Genomic DNA, 23,186 nt, shown 5'->3' with positions numbered 1-23,186 from the left:
TATTATTATTATTATTATTATTATTATTATTATTATTTTTTTTCTTTCAGGAAACAGTTTCCTTGTTGCGCACGCCAGATACTCACGGATCACTGCAACGAGGTCTGGTTTTGTCGCTTTTCCAATGACGGCACGAAGCTTGCCACAGGCTCCAAAGACTCTACAGTAATAATCTGGCAAGTAGACCAGGTGAGGTCGATGACTGTGCACGAAGCAAAGTGCTGAAGTTACTTTTAGGTGAGGTTTGTCAAAGTGGAAGTTGCATTTTATGTTTACAAACTAGATTCTGGAATAAAAGGCATGTGTTGTTTTCGAAATCGTCCTTGGGCATATTGGAATGCAGTTGTAAATGAAAGTTCACAATGCTTGTCATTTTATGTCATGGATGCACTTCTTTTCTTTTTTTTGATATGTGCCCTTGGATTCCACATGATGTCCTTGTTTTTTTAGGCTAACAGTTTAAGTGTATTTAAGACCAGTGCTGGATCATTGCAAGAGAACAGGGATGACACTGATGGGTGCCATCTTGATGACAGGAAAGCCACAAGTTGAGAGTCTTGAGAGCCTTGGAAGGTCACACGTATGGTGCTTCGTACCTGGCTTGGAGTCCTGACGATACCTTCCTCATTGCCTGTGGTCCAGATGACTGCTCTGATCTTTGGCTCTGGAATGCACAGGTGGATACCAGTAAATTGAGCAACAACTCAAATTCGTCTGGATGCTCGACAAAATTAATTTTTTTTTCATATTTCTTGTTTTTATTACACTGACAATTGAGGTTTGCTATGCAAGTGTGATCTCAAGTTCAGGTTTATCTTTGTCGTATTGACCCATGGTCCGTCTTCCCGATAAAGGATAACCATAGTGAAATATGTACTTTTATGCAGAAAATGTAATTTCGGTGAATGTTCCAGTACTTTCTGTGAAGTACTTCTTCAGTTTCTGTGAAGGCAGCAATGTCTTATCCATAGTTGGCTGACTTTCATAGATACCATGTGCCGTTTCGCCATTCCTGGACGTGTGTCAAACGTATTGCAAAAATCCCTGAAGATATGGCTGTCTTGACAGAAATTACTGGGTAATTGCATTTGATGCTCAAGGGACCATCTGTTTATTTTGTACAATTAAAAACGGGAACTTTCATCCTCCCCCTTTCCCCCACATGTATGCCCCTTCTCTTATTTCTCACATTACCACGATCTACGATCTACCTTTTTTTGTCTTTCACTCTCTCTTTCTCTCCCCTTCCCATCATCTAATTTTCCTTCAGTCCCCTTTGATTTCCTTTCTTTTTATCACATTACTATTTTCTCAACTATTCACCCCCCACCACCTCCCCAAACATGCAGACGTAAATATATGGCTGCTAAAGTGTGTGTGCGTGCGCCGTGCATGGTTGCGGATCTGGCCTTGGGAGTAAAATGGGTACAGATTAGATTAGTTATTTCATAGTGCATGTTGGAGTAAGTGTGTTGTAGTGGCTGTAATTGGAGAGAATGTGTCGAGCACATGTTTCGGGTGCCCTTGTCCTTCCCTGCTCCAGTGTTTGTCTAAGCCCCGCCTCCCCCTATATTCTGTAATCTTTCCCCGATGTACATTTGTGTAAATATAATTTTCCACAACCAGAAGCAGTACTCGCAGCCGTCAGCGGCCCACGTGGCCGAGGTGGAGAAAATATCATCCCACGAGGTAGGTTGGCTCCCCCTCCGGCCCCTCACTGTGTGGTGAATGACAGCACACCACTGAAGCCCCCCCAGTGTGAGGTTATCAAAGCACAAAGGATCGTGCACTCTGGTGGCTGGCACGATGGTTCATCCCTTGTAGTTGCTGCTGGATACAGGTTCCTGGAAAGTGTGTGTGTGTGTGTGTGTGTGTGTGTGTGTGTGTGTGTGTGTGTGTGTGTGTGTGTGTGTGTGTGTGTGTGTGTGTGTGTCTCTCCATGTGGTGTGCATCACATTCTTCCTGGTGGTTCGTGTTGCGCCTTCTGTCTCGTTTCCTCGGCCCAGAGGAAGAAACTGCGGCCCAGACCTCAGCATGCCGGCCAGAGTAAAACCAAGACCACACACAGGACTTTCCTCACTGGTTATTTTCTCTCTCTCCATCTCTTTCTCTGTCTCTCTGTCTCCCTTGTGTTCCTTGAATGAAAGCATAAGTTATCTGTGTAAGTCCGTTGTGGTCCTCAAGGCACGTTGCGGTTTATTTTATTTTGCATTGTAACAGTCTGCATTCGCCGCCTCGCAGACTCGCTTTTTTTCTTCCCTACCCCCATTTTGTTGGAATAAATCTCGTTACAATGTTGTTGTTTTACTGAGCTCCGTTGGTATCAAATTTTTTCCGATATCGATATATCGGTGGGCTCACACAGGTATATATATCGATATCAACTGTGTGTGTGTGTGTGTGTGTGTGTGTGTGTGTGTGTGTGTGTGTGTGTGTGTGTGTGTGTGTGTGTGTGTGTGTGTGTGTGTGTGTGTGTGTGTGTGTGTGTGTGTGTGTGTGTGTGTGATGGAGACAGCTGGTAAGGCTACCTTGCATTTTATGTTGGCACACTGAGTGTGTAACGTACACACACAAGCGTGCACATGCTTCTCACGGAATAAAATGTACAGTGTTACTGACCTTGTGTGTGCTGCTGTGATGATGACATATTATGTACACACCAATATTGGCACACGCAATGAGAGCATGTCCAGTATCGGTATCTCATCGCTAATCGGCAGAGGCCGATATCGGTAATTAGCACAGTTTTTCTGAAGCACACCCGATTTATATAAAATAACCAATTACTTTCTAAACAGCCTCGAGGAAAAAGGAAGATGCTGTCACTCGTACGCTGCTGATGCTAAAAGTTAAAACCTACTTGCCGTCTTGTGTTCCAGGCATACCCAAGCACATCAAAGCATCGGTGAAATTTGTTTTTTCACATTTCGAAGGCAGGCTGACAGTATTCTGGGCCCCCAAGCAAAAAGGGCACATTTCACATGCAGTCTTTAACAGCCCCATTATCGAACACGTCAACTAAAAGGAAAGAGTGTTCAGTGCTGCTGCTGCAGCACATGATAACAAAAGAAACACTTTCATCTGACAAGGCAGAGGAACTCTATCTTTCTCAAAACTAATCTGAGCTTTGTGAACTTTGAATGTTAAAATTCTTCAATGTGCCATTTTCCTTGTTTTGAACTATGCGAGCATGGGTAACAACGTCATGGTTGGTCTCTTGCTGAGCTTGTTAAATCACCGGCTGAGTTGTCCTTGCCACCATTTTTAACAGTCAACAGATGATCGATTTACTTTCTGAATGAACGATTTTTTTGGGGGGGAACGGAATCCCTTTGTGTCTTGGGGACTCTCTTTACTGTATTTTGTATAAAACTTGCTTTTCACATGACCTGACAAGTTTGAAACTAATTTATTTATTTATTTATTTAATTTCATACCAAATATATTGAAGTTTCCAATGTCGATGTGAAAAATTATACCGATTATCACCGGTATATCGTTATATCTCCAGACCGTAAGTCTTACAAACCCTGAGACAATATAAATACACCGAATTGCATGCTTGCTGCACAAACCAAACAGACACCACTCTTCATGGTCATCATTCCACGAATGTCCTTATTGTAGTACCAAGCATCGAGAAGCAAAAGTACATCATGCTGCCTACTTCCTTCATTGTACTGTAATAAGACTCCAATGATCACCTGCATTTGAGTATTAGGTAGAACATTCAAGCCATTTAGATTTGCTTAAAGAGCAGGTTGTGGGTCACCAAACATGTTCTGAAAATTTATCAATATGATTATATGTGCATTAAATAATTTGATGCAAACTATTGGGAAAATTAATGAAATTTAACTCCGAAGTTGTTATTTCTCGAGGCTGTTGAAAAAATACAGCCGCGTGCCAGATATGGATGTTGACGTCATGTTCTCCAAAACAAAGCCGATGCTTGCTCACTCAATGAAGAAGTGTCCAGTTGAGCGGGCCGTTCTTTCGCTTTTTTTGAGCGTGCAACTGTCAATATTATCCTTTTTTATTTTGAATTATTGTAGAACAAAGTTATTTGGATATTTGTACATCATGCCTCGTACGTGTGTCCTCATGTTTTGCGAAAATGGCTGGAAAACGGGTAATCGCTCCCACCGATTCCCGAAGGAATCAAACATTCGCCGGCAGTGGATAAGATTTGTACAAACAAAACGGGTGAATTTTCCCCAAAAGAAAACGGGTAAAGAGGACCCTTTGGATAGACTTGTCATTTGTGGTGACCATTTCACAGCCGAGGATTACGAAGCCATAAACACATCTGATCACCACTCTGAATATGAGTTTTTGGTTGACAAGTTGTCCAGATACTGCTCTGTCACAGAATCAATGGTTGAGTTTAAGTGAGAAAAACCTTGACATGTATTCTTAAAGAGTACATGGAAAAACATAAATAAACTTTCTGAAAAACACAAGCATGAAAAAATTTCTCAACAAATCAACTTATTGTTGATTAAATTACTTTTTTAACAGCATCAGCAAATTGGGCTATTTCATTTTAACTGCAAAAAAGTGATCAATTTTCCACTTTTTTTTCTAAATTTGGTGGAATATTTCCCAATGAGGCTAAACATGTTTTGGTATTTATATGCCACAACAGTCTCTTGAAAGTTGGGGTTTGGTCTAACTGTTCACTTTCGCTGGGGTCCAACTCAGCTGTCAGAAAGACTACAACGCCAAGGCTACGGTGTACAATATATTTGGGTCCATTATTGATTCATTCTATTTCTGACTCTTGAGTGACTTGAGGGTTAAAAATTATTATATCAAGTCACAGACGAATCAAACTTGACATTATTTTATGCATCGAACAAGAAAATGAAAATCTACAAACCAATCTGTCTGGTGGAGTCTGTCAGTGTGAACTGCCGGGCAGTCAGTCCTGCCACTTGTACACGAAATAGGCCGTTTTCTGCCACTTGCAAGTGGTTCAAATTTATATGGCTCAGGGCCAGAAACTCCATAGTATAAATTCCCATCATCCTCCGACTCGTCCTCAGCAATATCGGAATGAAAACACTCAATTTCATCGCCACTGAAATCACTCTCTGATTCGCATCTCGCCATTGTTCACACGCTGTTTCCGAATGTTCATGATGTTTTCGGAGAACGTGATGTCATAGCATCTTTGGTAAATTCCAGTCTGTTTTTAGATCACTGACAAAAGTTTTGATTTAAAAGTTAATTTTAGCATATTTTCAGTTTCAAATGTAAGAAAATAATTGCCCAATGATTAATTATTAATGTGATTACAACCTTGGAATCACGCGAAGTCATCAGCGACCCAAAACCTGCTCTTTAATCTGATGTCTCAGTTGTTAATTCCAGCAGGTTTAAAGTGATCTAATATGGCCATTTTGAGGACTTATGGTCATCCTCCTTTGCTGATGATGTTCACTTCTTATCCTGTTCCCAGACGGGAGAGCTCAGGGTGAAGATGTCGCAGTCACACGAAGACAGCCTGACGTGTGCAGCGTGGAACCCTGACAGCAAGCGCTTTGTCACCGGAGGGCAGCGTGGCCAATTCTACCAGTGTGTGAGTCATGTGACTCCTGTACCAATGACTGGGCACACTTTTTGAGGCGCAGCTGCACATTATTAATCCTCCCTGGTTGCCTTTCCATTTGTATTTGTAGAAAGGAGTTTTTTTTTGTTGTTTTTTTTTGTATACTTATACTAAGCTTGTGGAGGAGCTCAGACAGAGAACAGATCAGGATGTAACAGAACAAAAGGAACAGTAGAAAGAGAGGGGGGAAACACTAACAGCAGGGTTGAAGGACAAAGTAGAGGGATAGTTGTACAAATAACATTTGTGGGGAAGAATAAGGGGCAAAGAGAGGATACATGGGGACGAGATGGATACAGAAGCAAACTCTCAGGAATGAAAAACTGGAAATTCGGAAAGAGATGGGCTTTGAGGGGAGGGAGGGAGTTAGAAAATGTCATGGTTTTGGATGAGGGATGATCTAAGATGGTGGTGAACATGTCTTGAACACCCGGTTGGGGGGAAGGGAGGGGAGGACTCGCACAGGAGTAACACGAATGAGAGTAACGAGAATGTAGAAGTTGGTTCCACAGGTGGGGGAAAAAGAGGAACGAATGAGTGGAGGTGAGCAGTGATCCTGGAATTTGGGAATTTAGGACAGATTAGACTCGAATAGAAAGACACGTGTTGAGAAGCTTCCTTGAAATCATAACATATGAATAAATGGGTCATTTGAGTATTTGAGAGTGATCATCTTGTTTGCTCGGTTTAAGGCAGGTGTGGAATACCTTTTCACTTGGTTTGCATATTACTGGTTGTCATGGTGATGGAAGATTTGATGAAGAATGAAAGGTCACGATTCCCATGCTAGTTATTGTATGCTGATGACTTGGTATTGAATGCTGAATGTGAAAAAGAAGAAAAATTTAAGTTTCACAAATGAAAATGCAATGAAGAAGAAAGGTTTATGTCACCATCAATAAAACAAAGGTTGGGGCCAGTGGTGAAGATGAGGAGAGAAAGGAAAGAAAAGGAAAGAAAGTGGACAAAAGTAGTTGGACAGCATTCAATTCGATGTCGGTATATGGTGTTACAATAGGTGCAGTGGTATCATGAGAAATTTGGGAACAAAATATTGGATTTTCATCTGTTTCAAGATGTGAAGATTAATAATTACAAGAAAAATATGAGGAACAAAATGATCAGCTCCTGAGCTCAGAATTTAATTTCGAAAAGTTTATTACTTTAGAGATGTAATGGAGGCATCAGGAGGAGAATTAGCCATTGGATTAAGAATGGAGACAACAGATGATATCATGAAGCACAAAAGCATTCCATTGTTTATAAAATCTATATCAGACCAGTATTGTTGTATGTTAGCAAAACGTGGGAAATGTGGATTGAAGCTGTAAAAAGAGTAGAAATAACTGAGATGAGAATTATACGATGGATGAATACCATATTTTCCGGTGTATCAACCGCACTTTTTTTGTCGGCAAAAAACGTCAAAGTTGGGGGTGCGGTTCGTACACGGGTCTAGAAAAAACAAATTCTTAAAAAGGTTAATGCTGAATTTTCAATTACATTCCAAATGAACACTTTTGGAGCAGTCAGCACTGCTGTTGAACTCAATTCCACCATTTAAGTTTTGAAAATAGTTTCAGGTAAATCGTCTGTACAGCGTTTTATTAACAGTGTGTGGAAATCAAATAAATTATAAAATGGAGACACCCAGAGTTTCGGTACGTGGAGTATATAGAGCCTCATGGCTCTGAAAACACCATTAAACGCAAAAGAAGAATAAGAACACCTGGTCTCGCATCAAAAGAAGAATTATTCACAACAGCTGGAGTCCGATAACGGAGCACCCACCTCAAATAAGCTTGTGTGGCAAGCTTCCCTCGTATGTCAAGTTCAAGAGGAAGACATTGCCCAAGCATAAGTTTCCAGCTGGCATCATTGTTTGTGCGCAGCAGAAGGGATGGATAGACGGACTTGTAGTGGGTGACCATCTTAATGCATGAACATCCGCTGCAGGCAGAATTAATCCACCAAGCTTGTTCCTTACATGCTGACGCTATGCTAGCAAATGCTGGATAGCGGGGCATGGTTTAAAACTAGCAACAACCAATCAATCCCGAGTACTTTTCTTTACGAGGGCAGGAAATGGATTGAAAAAGGAAGAAGAATCTCATGAGGGTGAGGAGCCACGTGGGACGGTGAAGCTTTACGAAGTACCGGTGCTGCTCGGTTCTTTTGGCTTCCTTTGGTTCTCTTCGTTTTTATTTTTTTTGTATATACTGACGAGGCTCGTACGAGTGCTAACACACAAACGCACAGCAATGGGAGCAGGAGACGAGAGGGGCGGGAGAGGGAAGGAAAAAACAGGGGGAACAGACATAATTTTGTTCTTTGTTCTTCCTGGTTCTCTTCGTTTTCCCTCGTTTGTATCAGTGGTTCTTAACTTGCCTCCCGCGGATTGCTCGTGTCGACTCGATGAACTTTCTTACTTTGCAGGCCTTTGTATTCGACCCAGGTTTTGAGAAACATTCGCTGCGTCTCAATGGAACCACCACAGATGAACTTTCCTATTTCCCAGACTTGATTTTTCAATTGATGAAAATACTAACATTTCGTGGGATGTTTCCTGCCGGGATTTTCGACCTGGATTCCGAGGAGCATTGGTCACATGCATCTTGGTTGAACTTTCACCATTACTCATGTCGCTACATTGGCTGAGCATTATGTTGATTGGGAGGATGAGACAGGTCGACCTTCTGATGATGTGTGTGGCTGGATCGTCTTGGTGTGGGACAAGATACCATCGGACATCACCAAACGACCATTTCTGAAATGCTGCATCTCCAACAACATGGACGGCACAGGACAACATCATTTGGGGAGAGGAGGCTGCAAATGATGGTGACAACACCGAGGACTTGCTCTCTCCTGATTCGGACCAGGAGTTATGTGCCGTCTTCGACAAGGAAAGCATTAACGAGGATTTCCTCGAGTTTAGCTGAAAAGCTTCATCAAACCCAAACGGCCCTTTCCAGGGCCACAGATCCACAAGAAACATGTATTTTACCGGTATGAATCCTCACTCTCTCACTGCAGGCAGGTTTGTGGTCTTTGTCTTTTACCATCTCCTCTCAGGCATCTCCCCCCTGCTCTGTCTGCTGTCTGTCCCGCCCATATTTCTGCAGGGCACTCAAGGTCTGCCAGCAACTCCCTTCTGGTAAAACTACCAAAATCAAGAATCACTGCTCACCTTCACTCTTTCATTCCTCTTTTTTTTCCTGCCTTTGGAACAAACTCCCACACTCTCTTCAATCCCAATCTTCCCTGCAGGTCTTCAAAAAAGCTGTTCACCACCATCTTGTATCTTCCCCCATCCAAAACCACGATCTTTTCTACCCCCGTTAATCCACCAAAAACCCACCTCTTTCAAATTCCTTGCTTTCCTTCCTGAAAGTCCCCGTGGTGTCCATCTTGTTTAGCCCGTGTTCCCCACCCCATTCCTTTCCCTTCCACAGATCTCCTCATGTGTCTATTCCCCATTGGTTTGTGCTTCCCTCTCCCACCCCTCTTGTCTCCTGCTCCCCTTGTTATTCGTTCTGCGTGTTTGCTCTAATACGAGCCTTGACATTGTTTGTCAAAAATAAAATAAAATAAAAAAATCCTCTTTATAATAAAAAAAGAAAGAAAAGTAAAAACTTCTTGGTGTCCTCTCCTCGCTCTTCAACTTCTTGAAAATGATAACAAAACTGTTAGACGAAATCAAGCGGACATGGGAGTTAGCATGGTGGTTCGTCTATCACTTTGTTGTGTGCAAAGTTAATGTGCAAACATATTTAGATCTCGATCAGAAAATAAAATGATCAATATATTCATTTATTTTGAGGGCTTAAAACAAAAGGGTGCGGTTAATGCACGGCCGCGGTTGAAACACCGGGAAATACGGTGGATTGTTTCTGAAAGAAGGAATATCGAGTTTAGAAATCAGGAAGAGGTTTAAAATCAATCCTGGTGAAGAAGAACTTCGGAAGAGAAGACTCGGTTGGTTGGATCACGTGCAACGAAGGTGAGACGATGAAGCTCGTGGTGGAAGGAAGAAAGCCGAAAAGATGTCCGAAAATATATGGATTGAAAACGTCAAGAAAGATGTTTGAGTTTGCGCAAAGTGAATGCAATTGATAGAACTGTAATGAGGAATGCCATAATTCGACCAACCATCTGAAAAAAGTTTGTGTGCACGTGCACGTTTGTTTTTGGCTGTCCTGGTGATACCTGGTACCTTTCTGAGATCTTGTATATTCTGGAAAGCAACGTGAACTCGTCTGCAACTGTCACTGGAGGCACTGACCGTCCCAGGCCTCTTGGCAATTCTTGTGCTAAGGCAGTCAATGATGAGCGGCCAAAGGGTTGTGTGTTGGCCTGTTTGATTCGCTGTACAAGAGACAACTTTCACCACAGACACCCTTGCCAGATTTTTGCTGGGAGTTTCGATGCAGGTGGAGGCCATTAGGCCTATTAAGTCTGTGCATTCTTCCCAATATCTATGTACCTATCAATCTGCAATGTTTCTTGGTTCCTATCAAATTCCAGTTTATACTTGTCTCCCGTTTCTCCTGTTACCACCTTTTTCAGGAAGACCACAGCACTTGCTATTCTCTGAGTTAGGGTTAGTGAGTGAAGGAGTGAAGTGACTTCTCTGAGTGAAGGACCCTTGTCTTTATGTCATCCTCACTCTTCTTAACTCTCAGGTTATGGCCCTGGTCCTTTCACTGTATATTTTGCTGAATAATGATTCTGTACTTATTTTGTCAATATCCTTCATTATCTTAAACATTTCTATCTTATCCCCTCGTAACCACCTTTCTAGTGTATAAAGGCCTGTTTCCTTCAGCCGCTCCTCATAGCTTAGTCTTGGCCCAGAATCGATCTTGTGGACCTATGCTGAACCCACTCTATGGCAGCTTATTCCTTCCTCACATGTGGTGACCATAACTGCACACAATCTTCGAGATGAGACCATTTCCTAATCATCATTTAATTTTAAAAGGGTAAAATGCAAGTTATATTGCTCAAATACTCCAACTCCTTACCCCAGAAAAGCTGATCTGCCTTTGTTATCTTTTTATGAATTTGCATAAAATAACGTCTTCACTCTATATTGGGGAGGGGAGGGGGTGGGTGGGTGGTGGTAGCAGAATCCATTTAAACACTTATCACAGAGCCATGGAGTGCATGCTCAAATCACGTCTTACCACAATGCTCGTTCTTTTGAGTAATCGTTGTGCCATTGTCATTGTAACGTGTACAAGGTAACCAATGGGAATTGAAGCGCTGGCAATGATCCACAAGTCCTATTTGATTTCATGATGTATTCACGAGACTGTATTGGCAGAGACAAAGATCCAAAATAACCTGTTGCATTCGAGAAACGAAGCCAGTCTAGATTTGGAGAACGTGTGCTCTTCTCCACTTTATTATCCATTCTTCATTTGCCACTTGCCGTGTGGAAGAAGTGACCAGTCGCCTCATACTTCGTTTGCCGTGGAACTCGTTTCGGTGCCGCAACGTGGAGTGTTTTCAACCTTGATCGCGTTCACGCATTTGAGATGGGAGTGAAGAGTCCATAATGTGAACAGAACATCATGTGTGAAATGGGGTGCTTCTTGCCCAGAAAACGCCCTTTGACATCGCAGTTCATTATTTCCAAAATAGAATTGCAAAATGGACGTGAAATTGCGTCCATGTATGCAAATTGGTACACGTATTCTGACTCGGCCAACACTTCTTTCATCGGATGAAAAGATAATAGGAGGAATGGGTTAAAGATTGGTGGAAGTTTTATATCGAGGTAAAGAACTTGTACTGACCAGTTACTTGAACATTTTGCATGAGATATGGTAAATGTGTAGCCAACCTCAGGGTTCCTATCAGCTGAGGCCTATAAAGAACCTTAAAGAAAAAAATAAAGAAAAAAAGCTTGGTATATCGAAGATATCTATGTACCATGGTACTGTTGGACGCTCTGCTGGCCAGGACCTGGATGGAAATGTCTTGGACTCGTGGGAAGGTGTGCGCGTTCAGTGCCTTTGGTGTCTGAGCGATGGCAAGACCGTCTTGGCATCTGACACTCATCAGAGAATACGGAGCTACAATTTTGAAGACCTGACCGACCGCAACATGTGGGTGGGGCTCGGAAGGCCCTCGTACGTTAAGCCGCTCTATTCCCACGGCCTGTTTAATTTGAAAGCGCAATCTTTCTTTTTGCAGAGTTCAAGAAGACCACCCCGTCATGTCCTTCTCTGTGTCCAGAAATGGGAGATTAGCCTTGCTGAATGTTGCAACTCAGGCGAGTCCTTTTTTGCGTGTGCACTCACTTTTCATTTCTCGAATTGCTGAACCCTCATGATAGAGGTTTTCATTGCAAGGTTTTATTTTTGGCCTTTTGAAGCTTGAACATTTTAGAAATCACCAACACTTTTGTTGTTTATAAAAGCTGGGACTGTTTTTGCTCATCGCTACAATACTTGTGAAATTGTCTGTAAAAAGGCATTCCATGTATATGTATATGTACATATATATACATATGTATATATATATATATATATATATATATATATATATATATATATATATATATATATTTATATATATTTATTTTTATATATATATATATATATATATATATATATATACACACACACACAACTCAAAAGAAGTTAAGGGTCAAAAATATTTGTGGTTACAAATATAAGCTAACGAGCTAAAATGGTGTCGACAAATGACAAAATAATTATTTTATGGCTCAAGAACAGGAAACACAAAATTAAAAAAAACTTTTGATTAGACACTAGTTTATTACCCTGATGAAAAAAAAGTCATGCACCCCCCCCAACAAAATGATGTTCACACAAGTCGCAGAAGCTTCAGTAACTGGTGTAGCCACCGTTAGCATTCACACATTCTTGACAACGTTGGCGCATGCTGTTCATCAGGCATTGGAAATAACGTTGAGGGATCGCTTGCCATTCTGCGACTAATTGCTGAGCCAGTTGCCGGAGGTTGACGGCAGGGACGTGATGTGATCGAACTCGCCGCCCTAGTTCATCCCACGCATGCTCAATGGGTGACAAGTCGGGTGAACATTCAGGCCAATCCATGTGCTGAACGTTCTGCTGATGCAGGAAGTCGGTCACCACCCTGGCACGATGAGGTCTTGCGTTGTCGTCCTGGAACTGTAGAAGTTCTCGGTCCAATCCGCTGCAGAAGTGGAATTACCAGAGGTTAAACAATCTCGTTGAGATAACGCTGACCAGTCAAATTTCTGTTGACGACGTACGGAGGGGTTCTGTCGTTCATGGATATCCCTGCCCACACCATCACACTTCCTCCTCCAAATGGTAGACGTTTTGCAACGTTGAGATCAGCAAATCTCTCTCCTTGATGACGATAAACACAAGCCCGGCCATCATTGAACTGGAGCGAGAAGCGTGACTCATCTGTGAACATTGTCTCTGCCCACTCACCACGGTTTCACCGGATATGACGTCTGCACCAATCTCGGTGAGCCCTTCTGTGATGGTCAAGTAGCGGTGGTCGGACTGCAGGACGCCGGCATCGCAAACCTCGGTCTCGCAGACGATTCCTAATGGTCTGGTCGGACACATTGGTGCCTCTGGCAGCTCTGAGTTGATCCCGAAGATGCCGTGCGGTCACAAAGCGCTGTCGCAACGCCGTTATCAGGAAGCGGTCTTCTCGTGCTGTTGATCGGGGTCTTCCAGAACGGGGGCGATTCTAAACAGCATTAGTTGTCCTGAACCTCTGCCAGAGTGTGCCGATAATGCCTTGGCTTACATTTAGATACTGAGCCACAGTTCTCTGAGTTTGTCCATCTTGTAGCCAGCCAATGGCCCTTCCCCTGTCTTGGATGCTGAGTTGTTGTCAAACCATCTTCAAATTTCAAGTGATGATGAATGGAAAATGCTCAGCCATTTTATTGCTAAAATTGGCATGCATGGAATGACACTCCTGCAAAACACGTGCAAATGGTGCATGAGGTGTCACAATGGGCGTTTCGAGGCAGTTTGTCAGTTTAGTCTGACTAAGTTCGTGCTTCAAATGCATGAAAAGGAAATCTGGGTTAACTTAAAAAGTTTCTAAAGATAAGTGCAATGATTGCATCTCCCATAATAACGTGATGTCTCTTGTCCAAATGACAACCCAAAGGGGGATATTCTAACCCTATCTGGCTTAAAAAGACATACTTACAAAAATGATCAAAAAATTTCCTTTGACCCTTAAATTCTTTTGAGTAGTTTATATATACAGTATATATATATATATATATATATTGTATATAGTAACCTCAAAATGGTGATATAAATTTGAGAATGTAATGTGTGTAGTTGTAGATGAGATATGTTATATCTATGGGTCAGAGTCGTGTTTTGCCCGTTTTAGATCTGGCAACATTGAGTGCATGACGTCAGTAGAGCAGTTCCAAAATGGCGGCTCCCTTAGAAACATGCACCAGGGAGTAGCAACGTTCTGTCATCTGTTTCTTGGGAAGTGAGAGTGTGAATACCAGTGAAACCCATCACAGAATGAAGATGCAATATGATGACACGTGTTTATCGTTGCAGGTGTACGACTGGGACAGGAAGTTTAAAAGTAGAGTTCTTTCAGTTTGGGTGTGAGTTGTCTTGGCACCCACCTTGCAGACACTTTCCCGAACCCCAGCACGTTGTGAATGATCTGGTGTGCTGAACCATGGCTAATGTTCAATTCGGAGACCACTTCATCCAGCGTAATGCGATGGTTTTCCCTTAGCACGTGCTCAACGCCTGCAACCATTTCTGGTGTGTCGGCTGTGTGAGCCCAGCCCGAGCAAGCAGGGTCTGCCACACCGCACACTCCACTTTTAAACTTCCTGTCCCAGTCTTACTCCTGCTGCAGCGATAAACGCGTCACCATGTTGCATCTTCATTCTGCGATGGATTTCACTGGGATTCACACCCTCACTTCCCAAGAAACGGATGACAGAACGTTGTTCCTCCCTGGTGCATGCTTCAAGAGAGCCGCCATCTTGGAACTGCTCTACTGACGTCACATGCTCAATGTTGCCAGATCTAAAACAGGCAAAACATGACTGAGCCATATATATATATATATATATATATATATATATATATATATATATATATATATATATATATATATATATATATATATATATATATATATATATATAACATATCTCGTCTACAACTACACACATTACATTCTCCAATTTATATCACCATTTTCAGGTTACTTATTGACTGCCCCTCATACATTATTGATATATATATATATATATATATATATATATATATATATATATATATATATATATATATATATATATATATATATATATATATATATATATATATTTTCCCATACTTGAAACAATGGATCGAGTAATTTGGATAATGCAAATGGGATCCCCCACCCTTCTACAAGACATCCTCTTTTAATCATGTAATCAATGGAATCTTTTACTATCGGGCTGTACAAAACTTTAAACAAGTCTGATTTGGTGTATGAATGCTCTCCATTTCAGGGAGTCCATCTATGGGACTTACAAGACCGAGTTCTTATCAGGAGGTACCAAGGAGTCACGCAGGGCTTCTACACTATCCATTCATGCTTCGGTGGCAGCAATGATGATTTCTTGGCCAGTGGGAGTGAGGGTAATTTTTATTTTTTGTTGCAAATATACTGTAATATCTCTTCCACGAGCCTTGACTGTGTTTACAAAAAAAACATGAGCAGTTCTGTTAAAATAAGTTCAGGATACACCAGGTTCTAGCCGGTGAGTGTAACCCGAATTGGTGTTTATGCAAATAACTTGTGCAAACAAATTTAAAAACATCTTTTGATTTCTCCTTCCATGTGGGCATTGAAATATTGAAGACCAAGCCCATGATGCCACTGGGGTCAATGAAGCATGTGTATCTGCTATTTTACGAGCTTGTGCTTTGTGAGCCTGAAAGGTGACTGTGTATGAGGTGGGATCGATGATGATGAGCTCCAGTTGTAATCAGTTTACCTATTTTCTTTATTTGTGTTTTGCAAGATGTACAGCCTCTCAAGTGGACGTAAGGTTTTGTTTAACCATTTATGTAATTGATCACTAAATAATGAGTGGGATTGTTTGAAAAATGCCACTTCTGCAATTTGGATGTTACATATATCGCGTTGCGACGACCACTGCTTGCCTTTGAGCTGGAGGGGAGGGCGGGGGAAGGTCACGGTGGTCGCTCTGCCCACCAGGCCAATCGGCGTGTCAATGGTGAGTTTGAGGGGAGGGGCGTAGGATGACATGGCGTGAGGTGGGGGCTGCAGACAAAGGTGTGCACAGCAGGGGGCAATGAGAAGATCCCCAGGATTGACTGACGAAGAAGCTGTGAAGCTCAGCACTGAGGCTGCTTGGTAACACTGCTCGTGCAGAAGGGAAGCCATGCCCCCCCCCACCCAATCAGCCACGCTTCTCTTCCGAGGGTGTGGCGGCATGCGAAATCAAAGCTGTTTACAGCCACGGACAGGCCCGGTTCCCGGACATGGGCCTCCACCTCCACTATCTGTCAGGTTTGGCATCAACTCTCTTCTGTCCTGTCCATACCTACTCTGTGTATCTCGATCCTGGTGTGGTTGATGGGCCCTGTCTGCCTCTGTCTGTCAGTCCGTCGTCACCTCCTAACCTAAACGGTTGTGCAGAAATTCACCAAACTTGGTAGTTATGACCACCACGTGGCAAGAAGGCGTGAGAACATTATCGTTTTTGGTCCTGCCCCCTGGGGCAGGGTCAAGAGGCCAAACATGAAAATACAATTACAGGCACATTTAACATTTTAAAGCAGTGAAGCCACTTCATTATTTGGGTATGTCCTTCCTTCCATCCATCCATCCATTCATCTATCTATCCATCAAAAATAAAGAAAAACCTTTCTAACCCACCTTGCTGAATTCTGAGGGTTCTAACGTGTAATTCTAATGGGTTACAAGAAGGTTCCAAGTGGTAATTCTATAGAGTTATAAATGGTAATTCTAATGCGTTTCGTTCATTTCTTGGCTTTGCCTGGTTCATATTAAAATGCTAAACTGCACCGCTTCCTTCGGACATTGGTACGCTCTTCGGACATTGGTACGATCTTCGGACATGGGTATGATCTTCGGACATTGGTACGCTCTTCGGACATTGGTACGATCTTCGGACATGGGTATGATCTTCGGACATTGGTACGCTCTTCGGACATTGGTACGATCTTCGGACATGGGTATGATCTTCGGACATTGGTACGCTCTTCGGACATTGGTACGCTCTTCGGACATTGGTACGCTCTTCGGACATGGGTATGATCTTCGGACATTTTTAATGAAACTTTGAATATGCAATCAACATTGGGGGATACATGAAAAATGTAACAATTACTTGGATTAGACCCCTGGTTCATATTCCAAGGGGTGGGGGACTTAGGGTCACAGGGATTGGGTGTTTGGATATGGACACCCAGCAGGATTAAAAACAAAACCTGTCAAAGGGCAGAGGAGCTCCTTGTGAGCCAACAGCCATCCATATCTAGTGCCCAACTGTGTCTGCGGACGTCGTCCTGCAGTTGAGTTACTTATTTGTAGGAGGTTGGTGGCAGGATTTGCACTCCGGCCACCATAAAACACTTTACTTCGCAAAATCCACAAACGTAAAGAAAACCGAAAACCCACTCCGTACGAGTACCTCCTGTGCTGCAGCCCTTCGCAGGGCAATTGACCGGATGACGGAATTGGGGCAAAGCCTTTGGGACCCACATTCCTTGCTGATAGGAAAAGCATGGGGTAAACTTATTGGGTCAGATTGAGGCGGTGTGTGGCAGAGTGGTGCTGAAGTGTCGTTCACCAGACGGCGGCCTTCTTGGGTTAGCCTGAGGCAGTCCCTTTGGGTGGGTGCCTGGAATGCCCTATCCCAAAGAGAGGATGATCACCTGTCTCTGTTACATCTGAGCTTCAGTGTTTGAACATCGGTATTGCAGCACTCTCTGAGATGAGGTTCGGAGACCGGATCATGGCGAGTGGTAACACCGATGATTGGTCTGGTCACTAACAGTTTCCATGCCCAAGGAGTTGCTGCAGCTGTGTCCAATAAGCTGACTCAAATGATAATTGAGGTAACACTGGACAACGAGCAGATTATGAGACTGGGGATTCATCACTCCTTGGGTGTCATTTCCCTGGTCTCTGTTTATGCTCCGACTGAGGTGAATGATCTCACCGTGAAGGATGCATTCCATGCTACGCTCGAGTCTGTGGTTGATCAGTGCCTCAGGCGAGATACTCTTCTCGTCTTGAGGGATTTCAATGCATCAACTGGAAGGGATAGGGATGGTTATGAGACATGTGTTGGTCCCCATGGGTCTGGAACTGTGAACCTGAATCGCACTAATTTCCTTGACTTTGCAAGAAGTCATAGACTTCGGGTGGCTGCTTCATGGTTTCAGCGCCCACAGGCTCATCACTGGATTTTGTATTTCACTGTTGGTGGTGTGGCAAAGGAGATTGACCATGTGCTCGTTGATGGTCGCTGGAGGATGATACAGAACTGCAGGGTCTACCAGAGTGCTCAGTTCAATACTGACCACAGGCTTGTGGTCGCAACTCTGAAGTTTCAGCTTCAATCCGGGTGAATGGTACAATCCCAGCTTTGGCTGGATGTTGGCAAGCTCAAGGATGAGAGGGTAGCTGAGGAGTTTGTGAATAGGTTGAGTGGAGATGTGGGGGGTTCTGGGTGCTTTGAGGAATCCTGAAGAGTTGTGGAGTGCCTTCAAGACCACTGTCCTTGATGTTGCCAGGGGATGTCTTGGAACTCACTGAAGGGCGAAGAAGAATTTTCTGTCTCATGGGACACTGGATACCATTGACCAGAGTCGCAGGGCCAGGCTTAATGGCAGAGCTGAGGCGGAAAACTGTACGTGCACTGAGGGTGCACAAGAAATCTGAGAGGGGTGGAGTAATTGGGTGCGAGGAATCAACCACACCCATTGCTGACAGGTGTTTTAAATTAGGCACACAGCCATGCAATCTCCATGGATAAACACTGGCAGAAGAATGGGCCGTACTGAAGAGCTCGGTGACTTTCACCGTGGCACCATCATAGGATGCCACCTTTCTTACAAGTCAGTTCATCAAATTTCTGCCCTGATAGAGCTTCCCCGGTCAACTGTAAGTGCTGTTATTGTGAAGTGGAAACGTCAAGGAGCAGCAACAGCTCAGCCGCGAAGTGGTAGGCCACACAAGCTCACAGAATGGGACCGCCGAGTGCTGAAGCATGTAGTGCAGAAAAATTGTCTGTCGGTTGCAACACACACGACTGAGTTCCAAACTGATTCTGGAAATGTCAGCACAAGCGCGGGTCGTTGAGAGCTTCATGAAATGGATTTCCAAGGCCGAGCAGCCGCACACAGGCCGAAGATCACCATGCGCACGCAATGCCAAGCGTCGGCTGGAGTGGTGTAAAGCTCACTGTCATTGGACTCTGGAGCAGTGGAAATGCGTTCTCTGGAGTGATGAATCGCGCTTCACCATCTGGTAGTGCGACAGATGAATCTGGTTTTGGCGGATGCCAGGAGAATGCTTCCTGCCCGAATGCATAGTGAACTGTAAAGTTTGGTGGAGGAGGAATAATGGTCTTGGGCAGTTTTTCATGGTTCAGGCTCAGCCACTTAGTTCCAATGAAGGGAAATCTTAACGCTACCAACATACAATGACATTCTCGACGATTCTGTGCTTCCAATTTTGTGACAACAGTTTGGGGAAGGCCCTTTCCTGTTTCAGCATGAAAATGCATAAAGCGAGGTCCTTACAGAAATGGTTTGCCGAGATCATTGTGTAAGAACTTGACTGGCCTGCAGAGCCCTGATCTCAACCCCCATTGAACACATTTGGGATGAATTGGAACGCCGACTGCGAGCCAGACCTAATCGCCCAACATCAGTGCCCGATCTCACGAATGCTCTTGTGACTGAATGGAGGCAAATCCCGACAGCAATGTTCCAACATCTAGTGGAAAGCCTTCTCAGAAGAGTGGAGGTTGTTATTGCAGCAAAGGAGGGACCAACTACATATAAATGGCCATGATTTTGGAATGAGATGTTGGATGAGCAGGTGGCCACTCACTTTTGGCCATGTCGTGTGTGTTTCACACACACGCACACGCACACGCACACGCACACGCACACGCACACACACACACACACACTATGGACTCATAAATGTTTGTCAGTCCATTTCCATAACTCCAAAACCATGAGACCTCGCTTGAATGCATGCTAGGGGAACTCCAAGGTGGTGCATGGAATAAAAATTGGGTGTTTGGGTTAACACAAACACCTCTTTTGAAAATGACTAACGGCCTTATTTAATTCTCCCTCATCAAGTCGTTATGCTTGGTCACCTCATTGTCCTTCACTCGGGTCTTAATTCGCCGTTTTTTGGGGGCTGCTCAACAATGCTTTGACCCAGAACAGGCTGCAACAGTTTCTTAACGATAGTTATTTTTCTTTTCACTTTCCTCACTCGTATCATCAAATGCCCGATCAGCATGCCCACAAATTGGATACATTGCAATGCTTATAAATGCCTGGAAATGCCACCGTTTGTGGCTTTATTTCATGTCCACACATGCTGTAAACCTCTAGAATGTCTTCGCCTGAGCCAAATTTCTAAATCTAAACTTCTTTTCTTGACTTGAGCTTACTGTTCCAACTGCGACAAAAGTGTTCATTTGTCCAATTCGGACATTGCTCGAGATTCCACGCGTTTCCGGTTGCACGGTGTTTTTACGACCGATCCGCAATCACTTATCGCTTGCCAAGCCAGCCATTCCTTGTCAACTGTTTCATTGGAGTGCTTGAGCCATTTGACGAGCGCTATCCAAGCTGCTTGGTTGTTCGTTTCCAAGCCATTGCCATACATGGCAAAAGCATTCACAACTGTCAATGAGTATATCGATCAACTTGAACAAAGTTCAATCCCTACTCGCCTGCATTTGGCCCCGGGTTGTCATGCGGTGCCTCGCTCGCTGAAAATGTGCAATTTTATTTCGACGTTTCCCCTTTTTGTGTGATTTTACTTTCATTGTATGACCTGCCACTTCGACGTCGACAGATACATATTTAAAAAAAAAAAAAAATTATAAACGTTTCATTTTTAAAAGTGTCAACCATTTTGTTGGAGGGCTTTATTGGAGCGCTCTTCAAGCTTCGATCTCTACAAGCATCCATGGCGATACCGTGTTGTGGTTTACCTTGGAGACGACTCCGAAGTTAAGAAGGAACAATAAATTAGATGATTAAAATGAGTAAAAAATATTTTCAGTTTTCACAGCTATGAATCACCGCATCACGACAGGATAGCCGAGAGGTATGCACGCTCGCTCGAAGCTGTCTCGACTGGGGTCGAATCCTAACCCAGACGTAAACTGTCATCCTGGTGTTTCACAGGCAAGGTAATTCATCATTGTGTGTGCCATTTGAACGAGATGTCACATTTGCTGGAATCCCCCCTCCTCACTCTCTCTCCCCCTGTCCCACCCCTCGAGCTTCCTCTCTCTGTCCCACCCCTCGAGCTTCCTCTCTCTGTCCCACCCCTCGAGCTTCCTCTCTCTGTCCCACCCCTCTCGCTCCCTCTCTCTGTCCCACCCCTCTCGCTCCCTCTCTCTGTCCCACCCCTCTCGCTCCCTCTCTCTGTCCCACCCCTCTCGCTCCCTCTCTCTGTCCCACCCCTCTCGCTCCCTCTCTCTGTCCCACCCCTCTCCCTCCCGCACCCCTCTCGCGCCCTCTCTCTGTCCCACCCCTCTCGCTCCCTCTCTCTGTCCCACCCCTCTCTCTGTCACACCCCTCTCTCTGTCACACCCCTCTCTCTGTCACACCCCTCTCTCTGTCACACCCCTCTCTCTGTCACACCCCTCTCTCTGTCACACCCCTCTCTCTGTCACACCCCTCTCTCTGTCACACCCCTCTCTCTGTCACACCCTTCTCTCTGTCACACCCCTCTCTCTGTCACACCCCTTTCTCTCTCTCTGTCACATCCCTCTCACCCCTCTCTTTCTGTCACATCCCTCTCTCTCTCTGTCACACCCCTCTCTCTCTCTCTGTCACACCCCTCTCACTCCCTCTCTGTCCCACCCCGCTCGCTCCTTCTCTCTCTGTCCCACCCCTCTCCCTCTTGCTCCCCCTATGTGAATGGGATTGTTCGGGACTGACGGTTCCATTTTGAATTTAAAACAGCTGCCCCAGTGTAGCATGTACGAATCGGATTTGGAGTGAACCGACTGGAGGGGAGCAAAGGTCGCTGCATGTGCGAGCATTCAGGCAGGCCTTTGCCAGGAAGATGGCGTGGGTTTTAAATGCTCCTGCCCGGTTTTATCTCGAACTTGGCGGTTAAAAAAAAAAGTTGCTGTTTGGGCGCATTTTATCACTTCCCTTCCCCTACCCTCGCGCTGCCTTCCCTTCCCCTGACCTCGCACTGCCTTCCCTTCTCCTGCCCTCGTGCTGCCTTCCCTTTCCCTGCCCTCACCCTCAACCTCCTTGTCTCTCCGCCCCCCTCCCCCCATGGACACTCTTGGTGGTCTCCACATGCTGTATTAACGTGTAGTTTTAACATACCCCATTTCGTTGAATACGGTACTCCCCCCTGCTTCTCCACAAGCCCCACTACCAAACTCAAGTTCTCTCTCTGTTCATATGTTTTGTTTTATGGTATCCAGTATTACTAATCATGTTATGTCAAGAAAGTTTAAAAGAACTCGATAATATGTGTCCAGGGATGTTGAAATCTGAGTGAGAATAATTTGAAATTTTTAAAATGGTTAATTTCACTCATTTTAAGCGGAGGTTCCAATCAAAGCATCTCACACTGATCTTTCCAGTGAAGCGGAAGTGATGTTTGCTCATGCCATATATCAGCAGCAAGGATGGTTGATGAAGGTGATGTTGGCTGACTTCCAAGTAGATGGGAGATGACCATTGACAAATAATAGAGTGAATAGAGTGGAATGTTTGTGACATACAACTATTTGTTTGTGAGTACAAATTCTTTCTACTTTGGCTTTTCGCAACCGATTGGAGACTCGTCTGAAATCAAGACATTGCTGTCTTGATTAAATCCGTCAGTGAAGCAACAGGTAAAAATGCCTTGTGTAATGTATAAATATACATGAATATGATGACACTTTATTGAAGATTTAATTGTTGAGGTCGTTTCGAAAATAACCCAAGGCAACAAGTTCCTTGTTGGTTTTTTTTTGTTAAACAAAGTGGTGGTGAAAGGTCACACATCTTGGCCTGTTCCATGTACTTTCTGTGCAGACCACAACGTGTACGTATGGCACCGTAAGAGCGAGCTGCCCATCGCCGTGTTATCGGGGCATGCACGCACTGTGAACTGCGTCAGTTGGAATCCCCAGGTGCCCTCCATGTTCGCCAGCGCCTCCGATGATGGCACTGTGCGCATCTGGGGTCCTGTACTTAGCTCGGAGGAAGACGTGGAAGGTATGGTTTTGCCTGGGCACATGGGGTCTGCATGTTGAGAATTGATAATCGAT

The 23,186-nt window shown here is 44.1% G+C and overlaps 1 protein-coding gene across 2 annotated transcripts in view; it reads left to right on the top strand.

Moving 5' to 3' along the window:
* WDR26 (WD repeat domain 26) overlaps positions 1-23,186 on the top strand; it is a 92,615-nt gene that overhangs the window by 68,230 nt on the left and 1,199 nt on the right. The window contains exons 7-13 of one of the 2 annotated variants that reach the window (XM_085889385.1): positions 51-189; positions 537-677; positions 5,465-5,584; positions 11,585-11,730; positions 11,819-11,897; positions 15,153-15,282; positions 22,951-23,133. In XM_085889385.1, the coding sequence (XP_085745511.1) occupies positions 51-189; positions 537-677; positions 5,465-5,584; positions 11,585-11,730; positions 11,819-11,897; positions 15,153-15,282; positions 22,951-23,133 (938 nt within the window). The remainder of the gene's footprint in view (positions 1-50; positions 190-536; positions 678-5,464; positions 5,585-11,584; positions 11,731-11,818; positions 11,898-15,152; positions 15,283-22,950; positions 23,134-23,186) is intronic. The other variant, XM_085889386.1, reaches the window with a different exon arrangement.

Source organism: Eptatretus burgeri, chromosome 7 (assembly GCF_056783735.1).
Source record: "Eptatretus burgeri isolate ZD-2024b chromosome 7, Ebu_testis_v1, whole genome shotgun sequence".
NCBI classification, from domain to species: Eukaryota; Metazoa; Chordata; class Myxini; order Myxiniformes; family Myxinidae; genus Eptatretus; species Eptatretus burgeri.
This window is presented reverse-complemented; position numbering and strand designations above follow the sequence as displayed.